Source organism: Jaminaea rosea (assembly GCF_003144245.1).
Source record: "Jaminaea rosea strain MCA 5214 unplaced genomic scaffold BDZ90scaffold_18, whole genome shotgun sequence".
Lineage (NCBI taxonomy): Eukaryota > Fungi > Basidiomycota > Exobasidiomycetes > Microstromatales > Jaminaea > Jaminaea rosea.
The window spans coordinates 360,592-383,376 of NW_020289992.1; the positions used below are offsets into that span (position 1 = coordinate 360,592).

Consider the following 22,785-nt stretch of genomic DNA (forward strand, 5'->3'; position numbering starts at 1 on the left):
CTCTCTCGCTCTTGTTTGTTTCACTGCCCTGCCCTACTGTCCGTCCGTTTTCTCCGGCTCGGCCTGGTCTCGTCGTAATGCCAACGTGTGCGCCATGCTGCGCTTTCCTTCGTTCATTACCTCGCTCCTCGCTCCTTGACTTTTGCCTCGCTGAACCGTGCAATAGCTTGGGGCAGAAGAGCAAGTCGTGGCGAGCGAGATTGAGATGCGTGAATTGAGCTCGAGATCGAGGGTCAAGGGAGACCGAGGAGGCCGAGATCAAGGTCAAGCTTAGTCTTCATCTTAGACTCAGGCTCGGCCTGTCACAAATCAAAGCCAAGGCAAGCCAAGCCAATGAGCGAGCTATCAGCTTAAGACTTGGCCCTGATTGTGACTGTGAGCGCTATCATCGATTGTTTGATTGCGATGTGTCGTGACAGGTTGGTCAAGGATTGCCTTTGCGATGGGAAATGACGGAGATTGTCTGGCGACTTTAGCTTCGATTGCGAATCGAGAATCGAGAATGGCGACTCGCCTTACCGCCTGCCTCCCTTCGGTCCCCTCTCGTAAAAGACCATCCCCAGCGACCATCATCTATTTCTCTGGCCGAAGCGATCGGGGGTCGGCGCTAGTCTTGTCCGTCCGTCGCCGGCGTGAGTGAGCGCGAGGCCGATGTTCGGTCTGCTCATGCCATGCGTCCGGCCGTAGCCACGAACCCTTGCCCTGCCTCACCTCGCCCTCCTTTTGGTTTGCTTTTGCTGCTCTTTGCTGCAAGTCAACAAGGTTCAGCTGGATTACTGTGCACCGTGCATCGGCGCCAGGCGCAAAAACGCACTGCGTTTGAACCCCCACCTTGTGTTCTTCTCATCAAGAGCGGATCTCGCTGCTGCTACGCTCACAGCCTGCTTCTTTCTACTGCTTCCAACGGTGGCTGACCATTCTTCGCAGCGTCTCAATCTCATCTCTGCAACTCGCTGGTCCCGAGCTCTTGACGCTGAGCAAATTCAGCATCTCTTGCCTTCTCTTCCCTGTTTCCCCCCCTTGCTGTTCTGTCGCTGCGACCCCTCGCACATCGCCATTTCGCATATCGTGTCCATGCGTCTGCTTCTGCTTGGTGCTCCCACGACCCTTGATCTCCGTCTCCCACGGGACTGCGCTCGACGCGGGCGGCTGCCTCCACGGCCGCTGCTGCTCGGCCACCCCGCGGCGCTTCGGCGCGCACAGAGAGCCAGGGAGAGAGCAAGGGAGCCTGAGCCGGAGAATCCTTGCGTCGAGCAGATCTCGCCAATAACGAGGAGCGTATTGGTCCAGAAGCCTGAGCGACGTGAGTGTACAGTAGAGTCGTCGATCTGAAGCGAGTGCAAGGCAAAGTTGAACCCTACGCAGTCGTGCACCGGCTCGAGTCTGATTAGTCCAAGAAGATGGTCAATTTAGGGACAAGGGAGTACCAAAGGAGAGAGCGCGAGGACGAGCGAGGGAGAAGGAGCAGACTCGGGTGCGTGTTGAAGACGCGGCAGGGGGGTCAAGGAGGAGAGGAAGGGGGAAGGGGGGTTTGAGGAGGCGAGTAGGGCGAGGGAATACCAAGATGCCGATCAGGCGTGTACACCAGACTCCTGGCAAGGGAGAGAGTCGAGCGAGGCGATGCGATGAGACCAGGGCCAAACCTTGCTCCCCTTGCCCTCGCCCTCGCCCTCGCCTTCGCACTTTGAACACCGTCTTGTGGTGCATTAGAGGCCCGCCGTCCGCCCAGCAAAGCTTGGACCCCTCGGGATCCTTGGGATCGATGTCGTCTCGTCTGGCGAGGAGGAGGTGGGAAGATGTGATGAGTGAGAAGTGACAGCAGGGTCAGCATCGCTTGAGCGCAGACGCAGACAGGGAAAGCAGCCGTCCGTCGTCTTGGTCGGTCGATGGACCGTGCGAAACGCATTGAGGACGAGGAGCAGCAGCAGCAGCAGCAGCGGCGCAGTAGCGTGAGCGAGAGTACCACTCTCGTCGTCATCGACATCGCTTTGGAGCCAACTCTCCGATGTGTTTGCCTCTGTCGCCCCGCGAACCCGTGCTTCCCCTTGCGTGGTGGGACCGTTTGACCGGGCCGTGAGAGCAAACAAATCCACTCGTCGCACGGATGCGTCCGTGGGGCGTGGTGTCGTCGTAGTCAGGCCTCGTTGGGACACACGGCAAGGAGCAAGACGATACATCCCGCCCGCTCCCAGCTCAACCATCTCGCCCTCCTGCCCTCTCCATCTCCATCTCACCTCACCACCTCCGCGCATTTCGTTTGCCCTTTGGTCCTATCGCGCATTTTGCTCAGGGAACGCACACACACACACACACACAAGAGCCTAGCGTGAGTGACAGTGCCCTTCCCACACCTCTGGTCCTGGTTTGGGGGGAATGACGGGGGGGCAACTGATCGAAACGAGACGTCCGGAAACCTGACTGGGCGACCTTTTACCCGACTTGTCAATCTCCCACGCAGCCAGCCAGCCAGCAACGAGCGAGAGAGAGCGCCAAGGATATAAGAGCCAAGGAGAAGGAACACACCGACCGGGTCCACACAAAAGATCCCCCGCTTTCTCCCTTTTTGCTATCATCACCATCACTTTATCTGCTTCCCTCGTGCTATCGCTGATCTCATCACCGACAACGCCGAGGATCAGCCACGCCATTGCTACCACCACCTTGCCGTTGCTCGCACCACTCAAGTAGCACGCGCCCTCAGCTGCGCTCGACGTGACCACGACTTGGTCCGCAACGCAATCCTCTCACTCGATAGGCAAGTCTAGTGAACGTGTGAGTCCAACGATGTTATCTCTGGGTTGGCGCATATAATGGCGAGAGAATGGACGCTGATTTCTGCCTTCGCACTCTTCGCCCATACCCCAACGTCCTCCCCTTCTCGATACCATGGCGGCACTCTCTTCTCCTCCCACGCTCGTCCGCACGCCACCCTCGCTGCGACGCCTCGATCCACGCCCTGGCGGCTTGCCCAATACCAGATACAGACGCAACGCTCTGCGCTCACAGACTCCAAAGTCATCGAGTCCACCTACCGACTCCATCTCCATCCTCGACAAGGCCATCGCGGCTGCAGCATCCGGTTCTTTCAGCGACTCGTCGCCTCCTTCTCTTGCTCTCCTTCCGCTACGCGTACGCCGAGCACCAAGCCTCACCGAGCTCCGTGTCCTCAACACAGCCTCCTCCAGCGCACGTCAGAGACGTCGTCGTCGTCGAGCCAACTCGTGGAGCCCCGGTCCAGACTATCAAAACTTTCAGTTTCACTTGGAGGATATCAACAGCTCGCCCCTCAGCAGCTCTCCCTCTCCCTCTCCTCCTCCTCATCAAGACGCTCAACCCTTCCAGGCCAACTTCTTTGTCCATTCAGACAACCTCACACCTAGCACGGCAAGCACGAGTCCAAGCCCACTCGACGATCGTCAGCTTCGCCGTTTATCAAGCATCACCGAGGTGAGCAACAGTAGCGAGGAAGACCAGCAAGGGCCAGTTACCCCAACCCTACTACACCACCCTCTGGCGGCCACCATGCTCTACCGTCGCCCACCATCGGCTTCGGAAGTTGCCCCTTCCCACTCTTCCTCCCACCCTTTCAAGGCCGCTTCCGAGCCGCGCCGTAGCCGCTCGTGCAGCTCGACGTCTTCGCAGGCTACCATCGTCGATGCGACCCCGCAGTCGTCCTATACCAACGCCTTTGCCGCCTCATCCTCGAATTCAGTCGACTCCGCCGCCAGCGCTTCAGCCAGCACCAGCATCGCAACCTCCTCTTTCCCTCAACCACCACCCCGCGCGGAAACCCGTGACGGCAGCCTCTGCTCTAGCGGCGGTGGCGCGGTCATGCAAGGCCTTGGGCTGGGCATCGTACCGGACGACGCCTTGCTCGATGACGATGTCAGCGAACTTAGCCTGGTCACCGACGAGGAAGAGGAAGCGCACACGGACGAAGACGATGAGGACGACGAGTACCGCCCGCCTCAGCCACGATTCCTCGACCGACGATCCCACTCGCTTCCCCTCCCCACACTGGACTCCACCCTGCACCACCGTCGAGCTCGCAAGGCTGAGCCTGGCTTTACCATCTTGCTCGACCAGGGGAGCCGCGATGGCTCAATAGACTCGCTGAATATGCTGCGTCGACCGAGTGCACCTCTCTCTAGCGTACCACTTCCCAACGTCTGCTGCGTCCGCCGTGACAGCGTGGATGGTGGTGCAGCTCGCTACTACGATGCGCCCGTCTCCCCTTCTCTGCACTCCTCGGATGGGGCTTGCTCCGGCTCGGGAATTGGCAGCGGCTCCGGCACTAGCAGCAGCAGCATGTCCACGGACCATTGGGCCAACTTGATCGAGTACGAGTACCGCGGCGACGAGAACAACAGCGAGGAGACGACGCCTGTCGCCGACGTCAGCGCCGGCAGTGGCAGTGCTCTTGGACTCTCCTTTGACGCCGACATCCAAGCGAGGCGCCCAGGCCGCAACCCGGGCTACGACACAAAGCTGCGCGTCACGGGGATCCCATGGCTTGACGACGAGCTGCGAGCAGAGGGAGCGCTGGATGTAGACGAAAGCCCTGCCTTGCCCGAGACACCGCCTGAGCTCCTTTGCGGGCAGGAGAGCTGGCTTGGTGATGACGACGACGAAGACATGCTTGACGCCATGATGGCCAAAGCGTTCAAGCCTCAGGCCAAGCGCGACTCGAGGCGTCTCTCCGCCATGCGCCCTGCCACGGCCAAAACCATTGCCTCAATCGAGTCGACCCGTACCAGTCGCAGCGACAGCATCAACTCGATGGGCACTCGCGCCAGTGCAGCAATCAGCTTCAACAGTGAGCCTACTCACTCTCAAGTGCCTGAGCGCAAGCGCAAGAAGTTGCAAGCCAAGCTGCGTCTTCTCGCCTCCCTGCCTATGGCGCCTCCTCGCACGACCTCGCTCGCACCTACCGGTGCTACGACTTCTGCTACGACGTCGCATACCTCGACCACCTCCTCTCACATGTCGCTCAACTCGGCCATTTTCCCGATTGCCGGGCTGTCCTCCACCCTCCCTGCTCCTATGAACGCCGATCACAAGCAGCGTCGCCTAGCCAGTATGGGCGAGGCGCCAGCCTTCCCCAGCAGCGTAGGGGACGACAATCAGGTGGGGGATGAGCGGCAGATGCTGGCTGCCCTCGCCGGTATCGTACCCACATCGGTGGCTCCGCTCCCGGCTCGCCCTCCTCGTCGCACCCCGTCCACCTCGCTCCAGCGTAACGGCAGTGGGGCTCTGCGCGAGTCTCGATCCACCACGGCTGTAGGTCGCAGGTACAAGGAGCAGAGTGCCGAGGTTGCCCGCCCCTCAATCCTGGTAGGCAAGCCGAGCGACTCCAACTCTCCCCGCAGCGTGAGGAGCACGGAACACATTGGCGCATCCCCCTCGATCCGCTTCCGTCGAGAGGACGACCTCATCAGGCCTACTCTGCGCAGGGCAGCCAGCAACTCGAGTGCCGCCGCTGCATCGTCGTCGAGCAGCTCGTCTTCCTTCAACAACACCTCGCAAGGCAGGCCATCCACCGAGCCCAAGGAGAATTACGGTAGCGGTCGTCGCAGCTTCGGTGACATGCTTCGTCCCTCGATGGACCTATTGCGCCCTCATGCCTTGCAGGCGGGCGGCGGGTCTTCTCGCTCCAATTTCTTCTCCCGCTCTCGACAGTCTCCCTCTCCCTCCCCTGAGTCGACGGGCAGCAACGAGGTCTCGCTCACGTTCAAGGAGCGTACATTGGGTGGACGAGTGGCCAAGAGCGTCGACTTTGGGAGCAGATTGAGCTTCTGGAACAGCGATGAGGCGCGAGAGAGTAGTCACGGTCGAGCGGCTACGCCCGTGAATGGGAGTGGTAGCGGTAGTGGTGGGTGGTTGAAGAAGAGCAGGAGCAGGTTGAGGATGATGGCTGCCTGAGCGGGCCGTGGACCAGACTACTGTCATTTGTATACCAATTTTCTTTCACTCTTTCGTTTTGTCATTGAATAGCAAGTCATCAAATTCGAGCCTTGGTTGAAGATGAGGATGCTGCTGTGGCAAATGGCGCGTAATGATGATCAAGAAGTAGGTGAGAGGAGAGCGGCGGAGGAAGCGGAGCAAAGCAAAGCAAAGATGCACCTCGAGATCGGGCGGTGCAAGCCTTGGTTGGACGTCCGTGCGGGGCTGTGAGAGGGGTCCCGTCGAGATGGGCGGGCGGGATTTGCGGCTCGTTTCTCATTTCCGCCCCTCCTGCCCTTTTGCTCCTGCGATCCTCTTCATCCCACTTCAGTTCCTGGGTTGCCCTTACACAGCCACGCCACGTTCATTGTCAGGCACCGGACGGACAAGGATGTGGCCGTACGGCGCAGGCCCGCCTCCGGCTACGACGTCGTCGTCGTCGTCATCACGGCCGGGCCCTTCATCTCCTACTCCTTCATCTCACTCTTACTCGTCAGCTTCATCCTCGTCACGACCGACCGCGGCGCCTACGTCTCCTCGCTCTGGTTGGCACCCACCGCAGCCATATGGCATGAGACCGGCTGGTCCTTATCATTCTGTATCCACCGTCAGCGCTCCCTCTGCTATGACGTCCACCAGTCCTTCATCCTGGAATCCCGCAGCGGCTACGATGTCGTTTCCCCTGCCGGGCAGGTTGCCCAACCCTTATGACACCCGGCCTCCCAACTCTGCACCACCGTCTTCCTCGCCAGCACTCACGACCGCTTCACCACAGCTCCCTCGCGCCCAGCAGCAGCAGCAGCAGCAAAGCCCTGCTCCTCAGGGCGAAGACCCCGCCTACCTCGCGGCCATCGAAGCCTCCCGCGCCTCTGCAGCTGAAGAAGCCGCTGCCCGCCTACGAGCCCAGGCGGAAGAGGATCAGGCCACCCTTGCCCGCATCTCAGCTCTCTCCCTCGCCTCTGCCCAGTCAGAAGCCGCAGCCGCCTCGGAGCAAGAAGCAGCTCAGCTCCGCAGCGTAATGAACGCCTCTCTCCAGGCAGAGGCTGAGCGTCGTGCTCGTGCTGAGGCTGAAGCGCGCGAAGAGGTGCGAAGGGCTATGGAGGCTAGTCGAGCTGAGGAGGAGAGGAGGAAACGCGAGGAGGAGGAGGTCATGCGTGTGGCGATGATCGAGAGTGCTGAGGAGCATAGGAGGCAGGAGGAGGAGAGGAGACGAAGGATGGAGATGGAAAGGCAGGAGCAGCAGAGGAGGGAGGAGGAGGCTAGACGAGTAGCGCAGGAGCAGTGGAGACCTGAGATGGGGAGATCCGTGTCGCAGAGCAGTAGGAGTAGTAGGGGCAGTGCCAGGCCGCTACCCCCTGTGCCACAGCCGCAGGCGCAGCAGAGCGAGGTGGCAAGCCTTAACGGGGACAGCGTATATGAGGACCCGGTGGGCGAGGAAGCCGAGGAAGGCGACGACGACGACTCAGGCGATGACCCCTTTGCGGACAGTGCCGAAGCTCCGCCGGAGTACAGCAACGTATATGCAGATCGACCGCCCGAGGCCCCCAGCCGCGCTCCTACGGGCATGTGGGACGAGGTGAGGGCAAGGCATATGGCTGCGGAGGCTGCTGCAGCGGTCGGAACGAACGGGCAGCAAAGAGCTCCGACTGACCCGATCGAGGAGAAGAGGAGGATGGAGGCACTGGGGGCAAGGAGGACCGCGAGCCCCGAGGCAGTGGCGTCGACTTCTGCGACGCCAATCAATGGCAATGCAGAGGCGGGCCCATCGACGTCGAGTTCACCTGCTGTCGAGGAGAAGAAGTCGTCCTCCGTTTCCACCGGCCCAAGCGTGCCACTCGGCCTTTCGTGGGGCTGGTCGACCCATCCATTCGCCATCTCTCTCGACCAAGGCGAGCAGGCCTCCAGCTCAAGCTCCAGCTCCGCCTCAAGCTTCCCCAACACCATCTCCCTTCACCTCCCATCCGGCCCCTCCTGCTCAAGCTTCACATTGCGCTCAGGCTCATGGCGTCTCCTGCTGCGCGCCCTCGCCTGGCTAGGGAACACATCGATCACCTCTGCCCACGAAGCAGATACAAGCACACAGCCTCGCCTCTTGGTGGATGTGGAGCTCGTCACCCCCACTCCCGCAACCCAAGCACAGCAGGAGCGCTCTCGTCAGCAAGGTGGTGGTGGTCGTCAAGCCTGGCCCTCAGCAGCTCCCGTAGCATGCGTCGCCGTCTCGCTTCGCCTCTCCACTCAGCCTCCAGCTAGCAGCATAGCTGCTGCTCATTCGGCTTCCCGCGAGTTGGACAGCGAGTACACAAAGCATGGTTCGAGACGCAATGTACTGCCTACCACTGCCGGTGGAACAGGACTAAAGATCCCGTGCACTTTGCTGGACGTCGCACAACATCTCTCTGCCTGTCGGGGAGCTTCGGCTCAATCAGGAGGAGGAGGAAGGAGGGGGGAGAACGGGCCCAGCGCCAATGGGCATGGCCAGTTCTCAGCCGCATCACAGCAGGGCCACCATCACATCGTCCCCGCCCTCGCGCATCGAATTGAGGAGCACGACCTCGCCTTCATCGAACGCGGCCCCGTCCGACGCGGTATCGACCATGCAGTCGCATCGCAAGTTGGTCGTCGTACACTCCTCGACTCTTTCTTCGCAACTACCGTGCCGAGAGGAAGAGAACGCGTCGCTCTGCTCGAGCCACCGGGTATGCTACTGCCCCAGCCGGGGGATGGTGACGACGACGACCGCGACGATGACAAGGTGGAATACGGGGCTCTCGCCCTTGACGGGGAGGGGGGCGGGGAAGGGGAGGACGAGGACGACGCCTCGCCTTCGTCGCGCAGGCAGAGGATGCGGGATAGGATGCGCAGGATCTACCATGGTGATGAGGCGCGAAGAGGCGCAGCGGGAGGGGATGGGGAGCTGGCTAATTGGATCACGCCTTTGGATCTCAGCAGGGTGGGTTGAGCGAGTGATCCCAGCAATCAGGCGACGATGGCGATGGTGATAGAACGTAGATTGTTATGTAGCACGATACGTTGACTTTGACGAGATACCTCGATGAATACATGACCTCACGACGGGCTTGGTCGTGACATCGCCGGCAGGCTACTTGCTCTTTTGCCCCGACTCGCCACTACCATTGCCAACCGCAGCGGGCACATCGGCTCCCACCGGCTCTCCCATGACTCCCACCCCACCCAAAGGGATCACCGTCGCCTGCCCTGTCCTGCCATACCAGCTCATCCAGTTGGCCACCTTGGGTCGCTCCCTCCCTCCTGCGGCGTTCAACACCTCTTGAGCCATTATGCCGCCCAGAACCGCACAGGTGGGCGAAATGTCCGCTGGTGGGTAGCGCGAGGCGTCTGACGCCTCAGTTTCGGACGAGGTGGTGGGAAGGGGGATGGTGGAGCGCAGGTAGGTGGACGCCCATACGAGGGGAGTGGAAGGAGGGGGACAGAGGTCACTCCAGAAGATGGATTGGCGCTGCGTTTCAGTATTGAGTCCGGCGCGTGATGACAGGAGAGAGTTCATTGTGTCCACCAGGAGTTGGGGCGACTTGTCATTTTCCAAGAGGTCTGCGGCTGTTGGTGTGGCGCCTGAGCTGATGAGATGCCAGACGGCTACGTGTGCGTGTATGTGCGAGGGTCGAAGGATCAGTATACGTCGCCCTCAATGCAGCACGCCACGCCCACTCACCAATCGTAGCCCACAACCCTGCACTTCCCCTCACGACCCTTTTACCCTTTGCCGCACTCATCCTCCCACCAGCAGCGATCCACTCGCCCTTGACTTCATCCGCAAGCACCTCCCCCGCCTCAACAAAGCTCTGTACCATCATCTCTGTCCAGCTCTCCTCGACCGTTCCCCCCGTCTTGGGGTCGCGTTTTGTGCTCCTCCTCTCCACGAGGAACTTGTGCTTCTCCCCCAAGTCTTGGAAGAGGACCCCATCCAGTCCCTGGGGGATGACGAGGTGGAAGAAAGTGTTGCCTCCCGTTGGGTGAGGGGGAGAGGAGCGACAGAGGGCGTTGAGTTGGGAGAGGAGGGAGGGGGAAGGGTGAGGGGGACGGAAAGGGTTGGAGGGACAGTAGATGAGGGAGCGGGGAGAGCTGCTCAGGAGGGGCTGGAGGGTTGAGAGGGTCGCAGCTGAGGTCACGGGAGTGATGAGGACGTGCGGGTTGAGAGAGCACAGCCGTGGCAGAGCCGCTTCAACGCGCTGTGATGGGCGTTGGCAAATTGTCAGAACCGGTCAGCCTTCTCTCTCTTCCTCTCGAGCCTTCTCTCTGCTCTTGTCTCTCTCCCACTCACCTTCTTGCCAACATCATCCTCTCTCCAAACAAACCCGGCAGCAGCGAGACTCTCCTCCCCAACAATCCCATCATCCACAAGAATCAACTCTTTGACCCCCGCCAGGACGAGGTTCTTTGCAATCTCAGCTGCCACCCCTCCCTCGAAAGGAGTGATGATTATACGAGCTTGACGGATACGCGACTGGGCTTCTGAGCCCCACAGGCGTAGTTGACGATCATAGAGGGCTGCTTCCTCTGCGCGGGTAGGAAAAGGGAAGGTGAGGTGAGGTGAGGTGATTGAGGATGAGATGTCAGCAGAAGGACGGCGTGAGAGGTGAGGTGAGGTGAGGCGAGGCGAGGTGATTAGCCTACCCACCTTCTGTCATCTGATCACTCCCGCCAGGCTGAGTAGATGCCGAAGCCGAAGCCGAAGCCGAAGCAGACGCTGCAGCCGCAGTAGTCTCTGCTATCTCCTCTTCAGGATTCTGTGTCATGATGGTTGCGGATAGAAGGGAGGACAAGGTAGGGAAGCAGGATTGAAGCCTGTATGCGCCCGCCCGCTTTCTTCTCTTTGTCCGTCCGTCCGTCGCTCAGACAAGGGAGACCAAGTTCAGGGTGCACGGGCCGCGATTCCAAGGAGAAGGGGAGGGGGGCAGGCATGGGGGGTGTCGTCCGACTCTGCAGGCAGGCAGCTACGGTTCATGCCATCTAACACGTGAGTTAAATTATTTGATCGATTCGGTGGTGTGCCTTACAACAAGGTGTGATTACAAAGAAAACAGACTCGGCTCACTGCTAAGCCGCATAATCCTCCAGCATCGCCTCATCCCCTCCCTCGACAACACCGTTGACCTTGGCCTCCTCCGCCTGCTGCTGCTGCTGCTCAAATTCGCTCTGTTGAGCCACCGCAGCGGCCGCTGCAGCAGCAGCGGCGGCGGCAGCAGCGGCAGCAGCCTCTGCCTCGTGGTGATGATGGTGGTGGTGGTGATGATCATGATGCTCCTCGTGGTGGCCCTCGTGATGATGAACCCCATGCTCCTCCATCTGGTGATGCTGCTGCTGCTGCTCATGATGCGCCGCCGCCGCCGCAGCAGCCGCTGCTGCAGCCACATCGCTCGCAGAGGGCAAAGTCTCACCATGCAGCTCTAGGAAAAGTCCCTCAACATCCGCCGCCACATCGTGGCACAGATCATACGCCCGCCCGTACTGCCTGAGCGCGAGGGTGGCCTCTCCTGCCTCGCTCGGCCGGTTGAAGCGCGCTAGCACGTACGCCGACTCCGCGATGGGCATAAGGGCGATCCCCGGGTCCATCTTGAGGTATCCATTCGAAGACAGTACGGAGGAGAGGGAGGCGATGCGCAATGCCGAGTCTAGGGCCTCGGCCGTAATCCTTCGTCCAAGTGTCTGCCCCTCCTCACCCAGACTAGAGCTCGAAAGCCCATACTCGTCCAATCCTTGCCAAAGCACCACCCACAGGACGTGATACAGGATCTCAGAGTTGGTCGCAATAATCGCGTCACTGAAATCCCAAGTAGAGGGCCATTCGGCCGGTACGCCCACTTTTGCCAGCCAGGTGTTCTTCCACTCGTCTATCTGCCCCACCAAGTGGGCGAGGCTCTCCACCTCCACGCCATGCAGCTCTGCTCTAGCCGTGAATACGACGAGGTGCATGAGGCGGCATACCTGATTTGCGGCCTGCGAGGAGGCGAGCCAATTGTCATACTGCTCTCCTGGCCCGAGGGGGGATGTACCGCCCAGCTTGTCGTTGCGAGGGGCTGCGGAGGGGGAGCCGCAAGTCGAGTCCTCAAGGGAGAGGAGGGGCTTACGACGATGGTAGATTGCTTGGTAGGCATCGAGGGATTCGAGAAGGTACCACGCGTAGAGGAGTGAGCGCTTCTCTTCTGTGTCCTCGATGGTGCTGATGCCGGAGGTCGTGTTGTGCCCGAGCGTCATCATGTGGTGCGTGGCGGCGAGACGGGCTGTGCTGTGGCAGCGAAGGTGGGAGCGGGAGAGGAGGGGATGCTGTACACGATCCTTGCCGACGACATCGATGGGGTCCGTCACGGGTCGAGCGGGGAAGGGACGCCGTCTTGTTTCCCAGAGCAATGGCTCAAGCAAGAGCGCTGCCTTGACATTCGTGGTGGTAGCGACCGAGTAGACGCGATTGCGCTCAAATACGTCGAGGCATCGCTGGATGAGGTCTTCAGCTACGCGACTCGTCCCAATGGCATCATTTGCGTTGCCGTTCTGCTCGAGGTCCGACCCCAGCAGGATGGCCTCTGAGCGCTTAGCCTTCTCTGTTGACGAGAGGTACTGCTCCGCCTCTTTTCTGTCCGCAATCAAGATCTGCGCTTCACTGAATCTTGCGCCCCACGCAAGCACAACGGCTACCAGCACGTCCGGGATGGGCTGGCTACCACTTGCTCCACCGCCTGGAGGACAAGCCGCATCTCTCGCCGGACCGGTACACAGATGCTGGCGAAAGGCCACCTGATCGAGAATGGGGTATCTTGGATGGACGACCTTGAAGTAGGTATCGACGAGATCAGAGACGAGGTCTTTGCGAGCCTGGGTGTTCTGGATTCGGGACTCGGCTGCGGTTGGCAGCTTGGGGCGTTCCGCAGGTAACGAGGCGGCGCTCAGCCCTCCCGATGCTGGAGACGGGGCGTCCGTTGCTGTGTAGGGTAATGGGGGCTCACGGAGAAGGAGATGCTTGACCACGGAGGGGAGGCCGTCGTCCTGGAGAGCGGCTGCTGCTGCTACGTGGGGTGACGATGGGTCATGACCTTCGCCATCCACGGCTGTGGCGGCGGCTGACGTCGGAGCGTGGGCATGCGAGTGGGAATGAGGTTGAGGATGTGAGTTTTTCTGCCTCTTTGAAGGTCGTCTCGGTCCAGATGTGACCATCTGAACGTAGAAGGTGGTGCACTCCAAGTTCTTGCGTTTGCACTCGTAGCACTTGGTCTCCCCTAGCTCTCGCACACATTTCACCTTGCGACCACGACAGGCGTCGCAGGATTGATTCTGTTTGCGTGACGCTGGTGGGGAGGCTGCGTGGGCGCGAGAGGATGAAGCGACTGGAGCGGATGAGTCGGTGGTACCGTTGCCGTTGGCGGATGCATCTTCGACTGTATGCTGTGCTTGGTCGTCGTGCGTGGTAGCATGCTGACCATCGACCTGCTCGGCGGGGACATGCTGCTGCTGCTGCTGCTGCTGCTGCTCTGCGGCCTGTTGTGCTGCCTCATCATATGCGCCGTGATGATGATTAGCAGCGGCGGCGGCGATGGCAGCAGCAGCAGCGATGGACTCGAGGTTAGGAGCGGACTCAGCAGCAGCATGGCTGTCGTCCTTGCTGCTGCGCTCTTGATCCGCGCCTTGAATCACTTGTTGAGACGCCTCTTCATCCTTTGCTACGTCGCCCTCATGCTCGTTGCCTGTATGCTGCTGAGCATTATCTGATGATGATTCGATTCCAAAGAAGGCCGCTCCCGCCTCATCATGATGATGGTACGCAGCAGCGGCGGCGGCAGCAGCAGCATGAGCAGCGGCTGCTCCAGCTACTTCAGCTGCCTGCTCATCGCTGACTGCGTGGTGATCATCGGCCTCGTCACCTTGTTCGTGGTGAGAAGCGTCGTTGTAGTCGGTCATGGCCCGCCGATGGGACCTGGTCCCACTTTGAATGTGGGGTGGGGGACGTGGGTGTCGGAGCCGTGAGTCAATCGAATGGTCGGGAGGGAGGTGCGGATCCGGTAACAAGAGGGCGAGCGAGCCAGCCAGCCAGCGGGTCGAGAGCCACAAGGCGGTGGCAGGCAGGGCGTCGAGGCAACTGTGGGAGGGCAGCGTAGGTCTGCTACTACGCTCCTCAACTCCAAATGACGATGAGGGAGACGAGACGATGGCGATGGTAAATGCTCGAGTGCGTCGGGGCGGATGCACACGACCGAGCTACCAGGATGACGAAGACAGAGGAGCGCGGGGCAGAAGCGCCTCAGCCTCGGCCGAGCCACGTGGTTTAGACAGAATGGCTGGCTTCGCAACCACACCACACCACACCACCACTACCGCCAGGCGTCGGGGAACGCCATCTATGGTATCGTGATATTGGACATTTGCCAAGCTACAGAAACAATCATCAATCATCATCAACGTACTCGACCTTGTAATGAGTCTCCAAGCGAGACTGCTGGCGCTGTCGACGTTGCTGCTGCTGCTGCCTCTCAGGCTCACCAGTCCATCGATCGTAAGTCGTAGCGCCACGCAACGACTGTCGTCTACCGGTACCACCGCTACCTTGACCGCCGCTGCCACTGCCGCTGCCACTGCCGCTGCCACTGCCACTACCACTGCGCCAAGCCGCCTCCATCCTCTCCGCTGGGCTCACGATCTGCCCCACCACGAAGCCACCGAATCCATCCGGTTGGCGCTGAGACGGCTGAGCTGGAGGAGGAGGTAAGGAAGTGCGTCTCGAATCAGGCCCCAGATTGGAGCTCGAGGTAGGTCTAGAAGACGAAGAGGTCGACGGCATTGATCGCCTAGCGCTCGGTCGCTGGTTCGACTGAGATTGACGTTGAGCCTGAGGCGGCGCAGTCGTTGTAGCTCCATATGGGTAGCGTGCCGGGCTCAAGGGATCTGGAATTCGGATCTCGATCTTCTTTCCCTTGGGACCCACAGCAGATGAAGTGGGCATCACTGAGCCCTGCCGGCTTACCGCGGTAGGAGGTGCCACGCTACCTGGCGCAGTCGCAAAAGAGGACGCAGAGGTCGATGGTGGCGACGCCCTTGCATGAGCTTGGGAAGCCCGCTCTGATGCATGGGTAGGGCCTGAGAAGCTGATGCGAGAAGGGGTAGACGGCTGATGCGGGCTCGCGGAGACGTCCCTGCTGCTTCTCCTTGGCGGGAGGGCAAAACGGCTCAGTGTAGGCGCATCCTCTCGCAGGACTTGCGGCTCATGCTGCGCCGATGTTGAGTCGATTGTGGCCCTTTGCGGTCCCCACGATTGGTAGAGGCGAGGATTGGATAGAGCCTCGTCCTCTTGACTGCTACCGCTCTGCCCGCTCTGCCCGCTCTGCCCGCTCTGCCCGCTCGAGGTGATGATTCGCGAGAGGGGTGACTCGTCGAGGAGCGGAGAGGCGGGACGATCCCCTTCTCCGTCTACGGCTTGGTCGCGGGCGTCTTCGTAGTGGGAGCCGGAGAGACGTTCCCGTAGGGCTCTCCACCAGGCGTGACGGCGACCAGGTGCGGGCGGCTCGAGGTGGCTAGCTGGCTCTTCGTCGTCGTCATCATCCTGTTCAGCTCCACGGTGCGGACGATGGTACTGCGCCAGCTCCGGATGAGCCACTCCGCGCTTGGCATAGCTCAGCGACTCCCCTTCTTCCTCCTCCTCATCATCCAGCTCTCCCTCAAGTCCCCTCGACATCACCATACTCATCGACTTCTCCTCATCATAGTCCGTCCCAGCCGTTCCCGTACCCTGGCTCCCCGGCGGAGGAGGATCCTTCCAAGGAATCTGCATCCCCTTCTCCCCTCCCTTCTCCGTCGCCAACTCAACCGCCAACGCCTTGCTTCTCTCCCTACCCAACGCCCTAACAAGATGGCGATGCTTCTCTGCGCGAATCTCATCCACCTTCGTAACCATATCGTCTCTACCCCGCGACTTGGCCATGACATATCGCCCACTCTCGCCCATCTGCCTCGCCCAATCCCTAAAGTCCAAGACGTCCAGCAACGCCCTCCATTTACTGGTTTTCCTGCTCCTATCCGCCGGCCGGTAGATCAAGTACGTGAACGCCTTGATGTGCAGTAGCGAGAAGATGACCATCTCGAACGTCTCGAGCAAGGCGTTGATGCCCGCTTGGACGTCGAGGGAGGTCATATGGTCCGTGGCGTGGATGACCTCGAAGTAGGCTAGGATGGAGAGGAAAGTGGCTTGCCAGAAGGTGAGGAAGACGACGGACTTTACGGCGAGGAATTTGAGCACGGGGGAGTAGGGTTCGAGGGGGGTTTGAATGGGGAGGTAGAATTGGATGATGCCTGGCGAGAGGTACGAGGCGTCAAAGGGATGTCAGCTGAGCTAGGGCGGAAACGTGTATCGCTCTCGCAGCACACTTACAGTACATGGCAATGGTCACAGAGATGGAGATGGCCAGACTGATCCATATGTGCCCAAAGTTGGGCATCCAGCTCTCGATGCAGTACAGGTCCAGCGCCTCCAGCACGACGGCGAAGATGGTGCACAGAGGGCGAACAATGGCGTACTGTAGGATGGAGACTAATGCCAAGGCGCCGGAGCATTCAGATGTCAGCTACGCTTCGTATTCGCTCGTAAAGAGGCTTGCCGTGCTCACTCTTCATCAACCACAAGAAGTGAAGCCCATCCGGCCTGTACTTCCACCAACCCATAGGCCAAAACCATTTCTCCAGCTTGACCTGCCTGAAGACTTCGTGCTGCTCAGCGCGGGTATCGCCTACGTATTGGAGGAGGAGGTAGAAGAAGGAGGTGATCACCACCGCTTCATAGCAGTCCCGGATGGTCTCGTAATAGAGCGCCTAGCGCGACGAGGGGGTAGCGTGTGAGCACATACTAGCAGCCCCATTGTCGTCTCTGAATCTCTGTCTCGCTCGCTCACCTGCCTGTAGAATAGGTACCCCGCAAAGCTCACACCGCTATACACGGGCGGCATGAAGAGCATCCGCACAATATGTCGCTGTTGAGGCGGGCACGTGTAATACGTCAAGTGCTTGACGATGAGCCAGATACTGGCGCACCATGTGATCAAGGTGAAGATGCCCGATAGCAGCCATCCGACATCGTGAGTCTTGAAGTTGAGCTGACCATCCACCAAAAAGGGAACGGGGTCCAAGGGTGCCTCGGGCGCGTGAGGACAGGTCGAGTTGAGTCCCATGCTTGTTCGCGCTAGCCGGTGGGCTCACTCGAGGTCTGTGTCGTTGATGAGACGCTGTTCTTCTATTGCCGTGTATTCGTTACCGGGTAGAAACAATGGTGCGACGAGGACGCGAGGGAGGGATGTGCGAGTCGTGATGAGGCGTGAGAGGACGTGAGGACGTGTGAGAGAGAGAGAGAAGTCGTGGAGCCGGGTCGTGAGGTAGGGATGAGGTAGAAGGAAAAAGCGACGCCGAGAAGAGGAGGAGGATCGAGCTAGGAAACAGGAGCCATGCTGATGAAAGAGGAAGGTGGTATAGATGGAGAATAGGAAGTCGACCGTGCTTTGCTTGCTTGCTTGCTTGCCAAGGGGCATTGGACGTTAAACGGGTGGACCTGCCTGCCTGCCCAGCGTCGGCCCCACCGCACCGCGACTCAGGGGCTTGAATCGCATCGCGGCCCTCGCCAACTCGATCGCCTCCTTTCCGTGCCGCCGGTATCTCCATTGATAGCCTCGCTCGAGCGCGGCGGTGACGTGCGCATCATCGTGCCCGACGGCCTTGCCTCATTGATCGAATCATTGCTTGCAGCACGAGGTGGGGTGGCAATCATGCACTGAGCTGTCTGCTGCCAGGTGTCGTACTCGACCTCTACCGTGCACTCCTCTACGCCCCACGACTGGAGAATAGCACGAGCGCGGCGTAGGACGTCGGACGGCATGATGAAGAAGTGGTAGAGGTGAGGGTGCGGCTGCGCATTCGGGTTGGCGCAGACGTTGGGCTTCTCGTCGGGTAGGACAAGGAGTAGTTTGACCGAAGCGATAGAGTGGTGCTCGTTGAGCTGCCAGATGCGCAATTCGTCGATGCGTAGCACGCCGGGAAGGCGCGTGAGCTCCGAGGAGATGCGCTCGATATTGACTGAGCTGGGGGTGCATTGTAGGAGGACCATGCCTGAGCGGAGGGCTGCGAGTGTGTGGGAAGAGGGCAAGCGGTGGTCAGCGTGAGCTGATCGCTATTTGACGATGGATCATTTCTCACTCAGAGGCATCGCCGTGCAAATGATGCTGAAGCCAATGGCCAACGAGAGAGCTGCATCGACATACGAGGTCACCTCGCTCTGATGGAGACACAGGGATATGATGCCGACGATGATGACGCCGATGGTGTTCAGCGCATCGCCGAGAATGTGAATGACAACGCCGGATGCTGCGAGGCTGCGATGGGCAAGAGCATGCTTTTCTTCGTCGGTCAAGTGGTCCGTGGACGAGCGAGGCGACTCGAGGCGAGGAGAGCCGTGAGAGTGGCCATGATGGTGTCCCTCTGTGCGAGCGAGAGCATGCGACGGTGTGGTGAGTAATGATAAGAGGAGGGGCGTGCACGAAGGTGCCACAGTAAACTCACCATGGAAGACGAGAGCCATGATGCCATTGCAGACGAGGGCTGCTGCTCCCATGCCAATGACAACGACGGGGTGATCGATAGCTGGGGCGCGAAGAGGAGGGGTAGAGAATTTGCATCAGTCTGACGCCCCCCTCGACTGTATGCTGCTCGCCACGCACAACCTACCTCGACGATCAACAAAGCGTTCCGTGGCCTGCAGAATGATGCTGAGCCCCACAGCGATCAGAAAGGCTCCATTGAAGAACGCGCCAACGATGTCCGCTCTCTTCCATCCATAGGGCAGTCGAGCAGACAAGACTGCGAAGCGCGAAGGCTTTTCCAAGGGCACCGACAAAGGCGATGCCACACGGGCTGGTACGCGGGTGAGTGGGAGGATGCCTTGTGGCTGCGGCGGCATCGAGTCGGCTTCATCTGCGTGGTGCGTGAGGCTGATGCTGGCGTAGAGGATGAGGTAGCCTACGAGGTCGGAGATCTGTGCGGGGGAGGGCGTGGTGAGCTTGGTGAGCTGACTTGATGGAAGATGCATCTTGCCTGTGCTCACCATGTGGAAGGCGTCTGCAATGATGACGAGCGTCGATGTCAGGCGACCAACTGCATGGCAAGAGGTGGGATCAGATGGTCAGCTACGGCTCAACGCTCAGCTACATCTGTCTCCCACCTCGCGTCACTCACCCAGTACCTCCCCAATACAGATCAAGAAGCAGATGGCCATGACAATTTCAAGCTTGCGCTTGCGCGAGAGGGGCAAAGACGTCTTCATCCTCGTCGATACCGTCTCCACGGTACGGGGTTAAGCGGTCGGTGTTGGTGGTAGTGAAGAGGTAAGGAGAGGTGTGGATGCGTCGTGATTCGGGAGCGTGAGCGTGGGCGTGAGCGTGAGCGTGATGGAGGCTAGAGCTGAGCTGAGCTGAGCTGCACCGCTACCGCTAGCTGAGCGTAGCCGTGGATGGCTTGTCGTGAGGACGAGTCGTCGAGCGTGGTGAGAAAGTATCGTTGACTGGCGGGCGAGTCAGTCGTGTGAGTTGGTCGTGAGTGGAAGGGAGGGAAGCCAGAGGCAGCGAGCCAACTTCAGACTAGAGGAGGCTTGTGTGTGTGTCGCACGTCACCTGCTTCGCCTATCACATTGCGAGCCCAGCCATGTCAGCAACAGAGCGACGTCGCGTGCGTGAGTGACTCGCCTCGCCCCGCCTTTCTTCCCCCTCGCCTCCAGTCTCCCGTCTACTCTACTCTACACGGCGGTGTCTCCGGCGGACACACTCTTCTCCTTGGCCTCTGCACAACAGTTGCAACCAGACAAATGGATTTCACTCGCGCTCACACACTTGCACCTGCTCCCAGGCGCTCGACTCAAGCGCGCCCATCCCCATCCGGCGCCGCTCGCCGAGGCCGGAGCGCGTGGTGCGATGCGGCGGTGCCTGAAGAGAAAGGGAGGAGGCAGGAAGAAGAAGCGCAGAAGGCGGGAGGAAGGGCGAGCGGCGGGACGAGAAGCGCGACGCTCAATTGATCCAATCAACTCGCTCGTCACGAGCGGAAGACTCGCCGAGCCGCCCCGCGGTGTTCCTTAATGAGTTCTCAATCAATCAATCAATCACACAGCCAGACGAATCGACGGGAAGTGCACCGAAGGAGCCCTTTTGCTGCGATTGGTTGGTATTGCTGAACGGATGAGCGAGGAAGAGAACAGCGTAAGGTCAGGTGGGCGGTGGTGGTCGTGGTGTTGAAGGCGTTGACGGAGTCGGTGTCGATGCTCCCCATCCTCTACTACCCAAATACGATCCAAACCTGCCTAACGCTGCCCTCACTTCTGTACCCGCTGCCATCGCAGCTTGCTGTGCGGCCGCAGCGTGAGGGGCGAGGGTCTGACGTGCCGCTTCCAGCCTCTCGCCGGCGCCTGCTCCTTCCACCACCGTAGACGATGACGTGCCATTGGCGTTAGATTGGGCCAGGCCCTGGCGTCGACGATGGTCTGTGATATCGTCTAGGGCAGTCACCGCTCCTCCCGGCGAGGTGGCCGACGACGGAGCTTGCTCCGAGCTGGCTCGTCCCTCATTATCTGCGCCCGCCGCGCCCGCCGCTGCCTGCTGGGCATGCTGCTGTTGCTGATGCTCCACCCACTCACGTCTCCGCTTCGCCATCTCATTCCCAAATCGCTCTGCCATGCTAAAGAGACCGCGCCCCGCCTTCTCCACGTACTCTCTCGTATCCCTCACCTGCTCCTCGAGCCTCAGGTCGTGCAACCCAGCACTGAGCCTCAGCCCAACGTCCTCGAGTGCAGAGACTCGCCCGGCGCACGGGTGACGATAGGGCACCAGATCGAAGAGGACGGGCGAGGTAGACGCTGACCAGACGGCGTGGGCTTTCGTGCGCTTGAAGGCGCTCAGGAAGAGCGGGTTAAAGTCCCTTATCGCCTCCACGGAGTCTGGCGCATCTATGCCTGCCGTTTTGGTGTTGGTGCCCGCAAGGGTGGTAGCAGAGCCCCCGTTTGGTGTTAGAGTGCCTGATGAGGAGGAGGCGTGCGGAGCGGCGGGATGAGAGCCGGGAGTAAAGGCTGCTGCTGCGGCGGCTGGGTCACTCTTGTCGAGGAAGTCTGAATATTTGGTGCAGGAGAGCATGGCGCAGACGTAAGACTGCCAGCGGCGGCGGAGGGGGTGAGGAGGTAGCAAGATTGTCAGCTCGAGAGAAACAGAACGATGTTGTGACACCGCAATCTGAGCGCGGACGTACCTCGAACTTGGCCCGCAGCCAATCCTCACTTCCTTCAAATCGCATCGTAGTAGGTCTTGCCGGGTCCTCCGGATTGTAGCTCTCCGTCACGACGCTGACCAGCTCGTCCATCCACTTGCGATCGGCCGGGGTAAGGGAGACAATCTGCGCCAAGCTAGGTTCAGCATTCGTGGCATGAGGTGCTGTTCCCTGTACGCTCTCGGGTGGCTGATGCGTCGCTGCGAAATCGAGGGTGCAATGTTCCAAGTCCACCACGACGTCAGGCTTATACTCCTTCTGTTGCCTGAAGATGAGATTCGTCGTCCCCACCAGCCAACTGGGTGCCTTGAGCAGGTCGATCTGCTGTAGTGGCAGGTAGGGCTGGAAGAAGGCTCCTTCGCCAAAGAGGCGGAGCGGGCAGCCACAGAATCGGAGGAGGGAGCGACGATCCGAAGTCTTTACGTCTTCTGCGACGGAGAGCTTGTGATTGGCCGTGTAGTCTAGGGAAGGGGAGGAGCAGTCCGAGAGGGAGAGAAGGAGGCCAGGAATGAGGGAGACGAGTGTATACTCGTACACACAGAGGCGTTCGACGGGGTAGCCTGGCGGGGTGCGAGGAGTGTCAGCCTAGCTCTTCGTGACCGTACGGCTGATACGTACCAAAGAACATGATCCTCTTCTGCAGCAACAAGAGCTTGACGAGCATCAGGGTCTTAAACCTGAATTTGAACACGAGCTCCCGCAGCGAGGTGCCCATGTACATGACCCCTTCCCTCAAATCCTCAGCCACAGCCGGTGTGGGAGCCCCTTCCTCCGGCTCACCACCACCTTCCTCTCCCGCTGTGATAGGATCTCTCAGCCCGGCAGCCCTCAGCCCTGCCTCTAGAGTATCGTGAAAATCGACGAGGATACCCGTCTCTGCCAGATCCCCCTGAGCAAAATAGGCGCGAGTGACGATTCCCAACTTATCCCTCAAAGGCGCAAATACCGGCTGCCTAGCCAAGACCACTACTGCCTTCTGCACTGTACTCCTCGTCACATCTTTCCCCTTCTTCAGAAGCTTATCGCTGGCAATCTGTCGATTGCACGAGATGCCGAAAACGGTACTCTGTTCTGAAATGCTGGGACAGAGGAGGTGGAAATGGGCAAAGTCCTCGTCGGAGAGGTGGGAGCCGTCAGGGAGGGCGCAGAAGGGCAATGAGGATGTGAGATCGGCATGGTCTGGTGAAAGAAGTGAAGAGGGATAGGCCCATTCTACGATTGGGCCTTGAAGGTGGTTGAAGTCTACTACTGCTACGCCGAGGATGAGGGAGGAGGAGGAGGAGGATGGCGAGAGAGTGTAGGTGGATGCGATGGCAGATGCCGAAGTAGATGGAGCTGGTTGCGATGGTGGTGAGGAGGATGAAGTGGCCTCTGTCGCTGCTATCACCTCAGCAGGCGCAGCTATTGATGAGGACGACGACGATGTAGCAGCGGCCTCGTCCATATCGAGGATGAGAGAAGAGTGACTTGGAGAGTGTAACAAAGTGTGGCCGGCCGCGCCGCTGCGCCCTGACTTGCTTCGATGCCGTCTTGCCGCCC

General features: G+C 60.1%; 7 protein-coding genes across 7 annotated transcripts; 2 read left to right on the top strand and 5 right to left on the bottom strand.

Moving 5' to 3' along the window:
* The first annotated feature begins 2,812 nt into the window (after positions 1–2,812).
* On the top strand, positions 2,813–5,961 carry BDZ90DRAFT_97303 (hypothetical protein). The gene has a single exon (XM_025509980.1). It carries the CDS (start codon positions 2,887–2,889, stop codon positions 5,920–5,922), a length of 3,036 nt encoding a protein of 1,011 aa, XP_025359440.1. The 5' UTR covers positions 2,813–2,886; the 3' UTR covers positions 5,923–5,961.
* A 275-nt stretch (positions 5,962–6,236) lies between these two features.
* Positions 6,237–9,036, top strand: BDZ90DRAFT_234775 (hypothetical protein). Its single transcript, XM_025507142.1, has one exon. It carries the CDS (start codon positions 6,335–6,337, stop codon positions 8,900–8,902), a length of 2,568 nt encoding a protein of 855 aa, XP_025359441.1. The 5' UTR covers positions 6,237–6,334; the 3' UTR covers positions 8,903–9,036.
* Positions 9,037–9,091: 55 nt separating this feature from the next.
* BDZ90DRAFT_97478 (hypothetical protein) lies at positions 9,092–10,888 on the bottom strand. The gene is made up of 4 exons (XM_025509981.1): positions 10,601–10,888; positions 10,244–10,479; positions 9,669–10,151; positions 9,092–9,372 (listed from the first exon to the last, which is right to left on the bottom strand). Exons 1-4 carry the CDS (start codon positions 10,716–10,718, stop codon positions 9,241–9,243), a joined length of 969 nt encoding a protein of 322 aa, XP_025359442.1. The 5' UTR covers positions 10,719–10,888; the 3' UTR covers positions 9,092–9,240.
* A 39-nt stretch (positions 10,889–10,927) lies between these two features.
* On the bottom strand, positions 10,928–14,130 carry BDZ90DRAFT_234777 (hypothetical protein). The gene has a single exon (XM_025507143.1). The coding sequence runs from the start codon at positions 13,870–13,872 to the stop codon at positions 11,020–11,022; it is 2,853 nt and encodes a 950-aa protein (XP_025359443.1). The 5' UTR covers positions 13,873–14,130; the 3' UTR covers positions 10,928–11,019.
* Positions 14,131–14,311: 181 nt separating this feature from the next.
* BDZ90DRAFT_256549 (DUF300-domain-containing protein) lies at positions 14,312–17,625 on the bottom strand. The gene is made up of 4 exons (XM_025507895.1): positions 16,851–17,625; positions 16,569–16,770; positions 16,334–16,492; positions 14,312–16,254 (listed from the first exon to the last, which is right to left on the bottom strand). Exons 1-4 carry the CDS (start codon positions 17,124–17,126, stop codon positions 14,357–14,359), a joined length of 2,535 nt encoding a protein of 844 aa, XP_025359444.1. The 5' UTR covers positions 17,127–17,625; the 3' UTR covers positions 14,312–14,356.
* Positions 17,412–18,344, bottom strand: BDZ90DRAFT_97506 (hypothetical protein). The gene has a single exon (XM_025509982.1). It carries the CDS (start codon positions 18,050–18,052, stop codon positions 17,540–17,542), a length of 513 nt encoding a protein of 170 aa, XP_025359445.1. The 5' UTR covers positions 18,053–18,344; the 3' UTR covers positions 17,412–17,539.
* A 1,757-nt stretch (positions 18,345–20,101) lies between these two features.
* BDZ90DRAFT_97550 (hypothetical protein) lies at positions 20,102–22,743 on the bottom strand. Its single transcript, XM_025509983.1, has 3 exons — positions 21,865–22,743; positions 21,229–21,806; positions 20,102–21,131 (listed from the first exon to the last, which is right to left on the bottom strand). Exons 1-3 carry the CDS (start codon positions 22,688–22,690, stop codon positions 20,196–20,198), a joined length of 2,340 nt encoding a protein of 779 aa, XP_025359446.1. The 5' UTR covers positions 22,691–22,743; the 3' UTR covers positions 20,102–20,195.
* Positions 22,744–22,785: the final 42 nt, after the last annotated feature.